Source organism: Malurus melanocephalus, unplaced genomic scaffold, assembly GCF_030028575.1.
Source record: "Malurus melanocephalus ecotype Western Australia unplaced genomic scaffold, MMel_1.1 scaffold_725, whole genome shotgun sequence".
Taxonomy (NCBI): Eukaryota; Metazoa; Chordata; class Aves; order Passeriformes; family Maluridae; genus Malurus; species Malurus melanocephalus.
Genome location: NW_026623957.1, coordinates 9,998 through 16,510, shown reverse-complemented (window position 1 = coordinate 16,510; position 6,513 = coordinate 9,998). Strand labels below are relative to the sequence as shown.

Below are 6,513 nucleotides of genomic sequence, written 5' to 3'. Positions count from 1 at the left end.
TTGCCCTATGCATCAGTCTTTTTTTAAACAGATATAATACCTTCAGATAATGGCTCTCAAAACAACTGGTCTGGTTTGGGATGTTTGGATTTTGTTTTATTTTTAAGGAAACGTGACAGTGGCTCACAGATGCCGTGAGAGCTACTGTAATTGCACAGCACATTAAATTGTCACACAAATTCAAAGCGAGGCTTAAGAAGAGTAGAGAGCACAGTGGCATCTCAATAATGTGAGAATAGTCATGGAAATGTCTTTAAAACCTAACATAACAATAGAATTACTTTATCTTACAGCATGTTTTAGTTCTAAACTTACAAGAACATGACAGGTTGCTTATGAACAGCTAAACACCAAGTGTACTTCAAACAACACTATAATTAAGAAAAAGCTTCACCTTTCAGGAAAAAGAAATCCATTTACCTCACATTCACTATAAAATCTGTGCAGCAGAGATTTAACAAAAGCATTTTCTTAAGTAGGACTGACACAAGAYTAGAATGAAATCTGATAATTTACTTGCAAACAAAAGGAGGAAAGCAGTTCCCATGGCAAAAGCAGGGACAGGAAGACACTTTTGAAAACATAAGGAGAAAGTATTTAAACAAAATCTCTGAACAGATTCCAAGATTTTATTTAATGAAAATTTCTGTCATTGATGTCTCAAGAAGATAAACTAGTTTGATGACATCACTTCATAGTTTTCTCATAGTTGTTTCGACCCTCAAGAGAGGACTCTAAGCAAAGAGAAGAAACTGCCACAATGCACATTCCAGTTCTAAGAGGGTCTGTTATGCTTCTGATCTAAATATTCCTTCATTCTAGGCACACTGCACACAGTGTCTGGCTAAGCATTTTTTTTTATTCTGGGAAATTTTCTTACAAAGTATTTATTTTTAATCTGCACCACTCGCAAAAAAATTCAAAGACTTTTGCTGAAGTTTTACCCGTGAAACAGAACCTACTCTATGTAAATCCTCCTGTTCCTCAAAGGTCCTCATTATTATCAACTGTGTTGAGATAATCTGACATCTTTTGAAAAGCCAGACCATTTCTTTGACTTGAAAGGAATGAAGACTAGTTTTGAGCAGATTTGCATTACATAAAACTTAAATTAGCCAGTTCCTTAGTTTTATTCTTCCCTTTTATCCAACCTGCAATAAAGGACACTAAAAATGATTCAGCAAAGGAAGTGGCATCTTCAGATAAAAGGTTGTGAAGGCCTCTGCACTGTTATTTCATTACCAATTTTTAGACCCTACTAATTACATCTGGATAAAAAGACAGGCAAAGCTGCTGCCAAAGAGGATTGGAGCCCACAAATGGACAGCTTGGAGAAATAACCAGAAAAGAGACAGCCAAGTGGCAGCTGTGACACTTGTTTGTTTGCATCCTCCTGCTGGCACAGCAAGTCTTTGTTTGCTCTGCAATTCCCTGCTCTGCTGAGGGCTGTGGCAGGTCACTGGAGCTCACCTCAGTGTGACAAGAGCCTTCTGCTGTTTTTACAGACAGCAACCAGAGAGCCTCAGTCRGCAGAGCTGCAGGCAGCTCAAAACCAGAGAGTTTCTGAAGGGACACACATCGCTTGTGGAGCCACAACAAACCTGGTCTCCAACTCATTTAAAAATTGTAAACTTCACCCTGGTGGACAGGAGAAGAGATCTCTGCAGCGGCTGTGCATGTTAGCAGAGGTTTTCAATCAGGGTAAGGAGAGCTAAAACCACAGTTTCAGCACCTGGCTGCAGTTCAGTGATTTACAGACAAGWGTGAACCACAGGTGAAGCAGGAGCTGTTCATAACAAAGGCAAGTGACTGAAGAGAGTACTCAGTCAACAGCAATTTTCATGCTTGTATATTTTTCCAGCCTTTGTGTGAAGACAGGAGAAAAGTTGCTACAGCAAGAAGCAGGAGCATTTTGGTGGCTATTTAGTATGAAAAGAAGTAAATAGAAGAGTGGTTCCCCCTGCCACTTGCTGCTATCTACAGGTGGCAAAGAGCGAAGAGCATGATTTACTTAGCACTGCTTCTCTGCTCTGACGCTCTTCCAGAAAAACAGAAGTGGGCTGTGCAGGCCTGCCATGAAAATATTCCCATGGCAACCATGAAAAACAAGGGTATTTTAAAAGCTGTTACACTGACTCTTTCACTCCAACTCATTCAACAGAGGGAATGTAGCACTACTGCTGTACAAAACCACGCCACTGGAAATGTTTTGTTTACAAGGCATGAACAGTCAGTTACCGCTGGCTAATTTCTTTAATTRAGTTTCACCGTGACACATGGTGCAAGTTAAAAATTAGCCACAACACTGTGTTCAAAATCAACYGTGCTTTATAGAAAAGCAATGATTAATTTTTGCTGCTTGTATAAACACACTTGAAACATTCAAACATTATTCAGCAGTTTGTTATCAGAGAATCGTCCTTAGGAAATAATGCCAATGATTTTGCCACTGCATCTTGTATATCATTCAAATTGCCCACTACACACCTTAACATGACGGTTAAACAGACACCTAAAATTATAATACATAAGTAAAGAGTGGAAATTAGAAGCCATGTGAAAAAGGGATGGAGAAAATCACATTTTGTTACACATCTCAAGCATTTTGTTTGGGGTTTGGCAGGAACCACTACTTGGATACTGCACACTGTGGATGCGTGCACGTTCTGCTCTGAGGAGATTACCACATGGGACAGGAGCTGTCCCTCCACATCTCCCAGTGCTAAGGCACCAAAAAMCAAATGTTTGATATGCCAAAGCACAGGAATAAAAGAATCTACTGCACATGCACAATTTGGCATGTGTATCTCAGAACAAAATGCACAGGGGAGAGATTGACCGTGGCAGGCACAGATGTMTTCTAGCCCAGATTGGGTTAAAAACAGCTGATTGTCACTCAAGTGCAAGAAGGCTCCGGGCCCCAGGGCTGCCTGTCCATTTCTGTCAGGCTGCTCATGCTCTCAAATCCATACCTGTGCTGAAAGGGGAGCTAGAAACTTCCTAATCAGCCAGCTGATTTCAGGCATTTTTCCTTTATGCCTCTACCTGCGTTGAACAAAAGGCAGCCAAGGATTTAAATTAATCATGCGGGAGTGAGGGAGGGCCTCAGCCTAACACCCCTGGAGTGGCTACAGAGGATGCAGAGAGCTTCTAGCCTCGCTTGTCCATAAGATCCAGGGGTACTGAAAGGGATGCTTGGACTGGACAGTAAAAGAACCCAAAAAAAAAAAAAAAAAGTATATCTATGAAATAAAATTTAAAAAAACCCAGAAAATTTAGAAAATTTCTACTGTAAAATGAAAAATAACAGTAAAGATAAATGATAATGAATATAAATATAATAACAGTTAATTGTAATGGAAATAAATGATAATAAAAATTGATGATGAAAATTGATAATGAAAATGAATTATAATTAGGATAAATAATGATTGCAAATAAATAATGATAAAAATAAACAATGATTAAAATAAATAATGATAAAAATAAATAATGATAGAAATAAATAATGATAAAAATAAATAATAAAGCAAAATAAGAATAAGATAAAAATAACAATACAATAGAGACGAGTAACAGTTGCTAATAATGAAGCACTGCCCGCCCCGTACGGACTCGGCCCGAGCCATGGGGCTGTGCTCTCCCGGCTGTTCCGAGCCGCCGGGGATGCGCTGCCCGCGGGTCCCGCTCGGACCGGCCAGGGGTCGCCCCTCTCCCCGCCGCGATGCCCCGACCCCGCAGCCCCCGGACCCACCTGAGATGCCGCCCCCCACCACGACCACGTCGCATCTCTCGGCCATGGCGCTGCCCCGCTCCGGGCGCTCGGCGGCGGCTCCGGCCGGGCTGTGGCGATCCCGCCCCGCCGCTGCCGCTGGCACCGCCCCCGCTGCGGGCCCGGCGGGATGAGCTCTGTCCGGGCTGCTCCGGGCTGATCTGGGTGCCGGGGACACCCGTGGGGCTGTGTGTGCCGTGCCTCCCGCAGCCTCTGCGAACGGATCTGCCCCCGGAGAGGAGCGCCACAAGCGCGGGTTCTCTGCTTGGATATGTCGGAATCTGCTTCTGCTCCCTCGGCAGCCGCCCTGGGGACATGTGGCTGTCGGGGTAGGGACTGGGGGAGATCTGCGGGTGCTTTCCTGGTCAGAGCCCCTCGATGTGAGGGTTTGTTGCCTTGAAAGGCCAGTTTTTAATAATGACACAGACACGGTTAAGGGGATAAAAAGGGTTTTACCTTGGTATTTGGAATCCCAGGTGCACAACTTGATGGCAGAATGCACCCCCGTGTACAGCACGGATACGAATTTTATAGGTTTCAGGAATTAGCATATCTATCTAGGATTCCCCAATAAGAAATTTAACAAATGCAGTAATGTCCCCCTATTCTAATGAATCCCCCCCTAGATGAGGCTAGAGCCCAGTTTACACAAGATGTTCTGGACAGAAGGCTTCACCCAAGGCTGGAGCCTCGGGTTTAAGATAGCACAGTGCACACTGTCCCCTTCCTCAGGATGTTTGGTCTCTCTGCCCAGCAGAACTCCTAAACTAAGCTGGAATATCAGGGTACAGGAATTACAAGCATGTGGGCTAAGGGGTACAGGCAGATGCATAGAGGGTACAGAAAGCGTAAAAAGGAAAAGCAAAAATCATCAGGCATCAGGTTGGCTTCAGGTGACTGTGCTGTGTGACAGTGACGTGTGTCAGTGCTCCTCCAGAGCGGCCCCCGAACACAGAAACCCCCAAGAGAGTCACCCACAGGGCAAAGGAGTGGCTCATCCGAAGTGACAGTGACACCAAATTCACGGGAATCCTTAAAGCCGGTCCCCATCACACCCAGCAGGGCTTCCCATTGCTCAGGTTCCTGCTTTACCATGAGGGTGGCACCAGGAGAACTGGCTTTGGGGACGGCCAAAGCGTGTAAATTCGGTCTGGTGTATCTGGACAGATTAGCCCATCCAGCAGTCCTGTCAGCCCTGCCTGACCTCCCTCACTGGGCAGGCTCCAGGCAGAAGGTGCCCAGCTCCAGGACATCCTCTGAGCAACAGATCCTTGCTCAATCTTGGTCATTCTCCATTTCCTGGAGCTGTACATTGGAACAGGCCATGAGAGTCTGGAGAGGATTCCCATTCCCTCTTCCATAACACGTCAAGTGAGAGTTTATGGGGTTCAGAGACAGGGGAATCTGTAATGGAAGTCACAAATATTGACTACAATGGGTACAGCCCTGCATTTTTAGGGAAAACGGGAGGGAAGGAAATTAAAGGGTCAGGAAATAGAATTAAAATAGAAATACATATTCCTACTCTGATTAAAATAATCTGTCTGATTCAAGGATGGTTAAATCAAACTCCAAGACCTTTTCATCCCAAGAGACAAAAAAAATATCAAATTGTCTGAAATAATGGCTGCAGAGACATGGCAAATCCCATGTGAAACACTGAAAATTGGGGAAGGCTCTTCCAAAAGCAGAAGTGAATAATTTTATGGACTGTTTTCAAGGGTGGGATTTTTATACCTATGTATTTAATGCCAAGTGCCACAGCTTCCAAATGTTCACAATATGCAACACTAATTCCCGAGATTCTTCTGATTCCTAATTTTCTCTTGTGGGTCTAAAAAATAATTTTTATTAATGTGAGTGAATCAGAAGACTGTACTGCCTGCATTTGAGGGTATGTGGTACATATTCTGGAGTCACATGAATGTCCATGGGAGAGCTGGAAGGCACAGAACCCTAAAACAGAACACACATCTGTGCCATGATATCTGGATTTGCACAATCATGGACACATTATATAATCTGGCTAATAAATAAACCTAGCACTGTCCAGAGCAGGACAAACCTCTCCCAAAGCCAGGTTGGTAGTTGTTCCCTCCTCTGTCCTGCAAGAAGTCTGGTTCAAAGGTTCATTTTTTTCATCTCAGTAGCTTCTGCTTCCAAAATGTTTGCACCATGTGTGATGGTCTAAACCCAGTACCAAAACCAGCCCACCATGGTGCATTTAAATTAATTAAATGTATTTGGTTAATAATGTAATTAATTTAAATTATAGGCACTGTATTCCCCTCTTTGCTTTTCTGTTGGCAAAGTTGTGATGCTTGTCAAGCACTGCGGGATCCTCATATATTGGGAATCACATTTTCAAAATCCTAATACATATCCTAATAACTCTTTTATACACAAGTTTCAGTCCAAAAGTATCTGTCTTCAACAGGTATGAGCAGAATGCTGTGTATAATTCTAATCAGTCCCCTTTGATGGCATAAAGATGATTTTGTTTTGCCTGGAACCCTCACATCTAATCACATTAGGATTCAGTTTCTGATTTTTATGGACCCATTACTTCTCTTATCCCATGTGGTTCTAACTAATTCAATAGGCAAAGTGTGTTCTGCCTGGATTTTGGAGCATTATCCTTTGAATGCATGACATTAAAAGCAAAGAAAACTTTCTGTGAAAACACAGCAGCTGAGAGCTTCTACATTTTCTCAACTCAGACTAGAGCTTGTCTGAGACAA

General features: G+C 43.2%; 1 protein-coding gene across 1 annotated transcript in view; it reads right to left on the bottom strand.

Annotated features, from left to right (window-relative positions):
* LOC130584568 (amine oxidase [flavin-containing] B-like) overlaps positions 1 to 3,964 on the bottom strand; it is a 49,098-nt gene extending 45,134 nt beyond the window's left edge. The window contains exon 1 of the mRNA XM_057384632.1: positions 3,755 to 3,964. Coding sequence (XP_057240615.1) covers positions 3,755 to 3,800 — 46 coding nt within the window. The 5' untranslated portion in view covers positions 3,801 to 3,964. The remainder of the gene's footprint in view (positions 1 to 3,754) is intronic.
* Between the last annotated feature and the right edge of the window lie 2,549 nt (positions 3,965 to 6,513).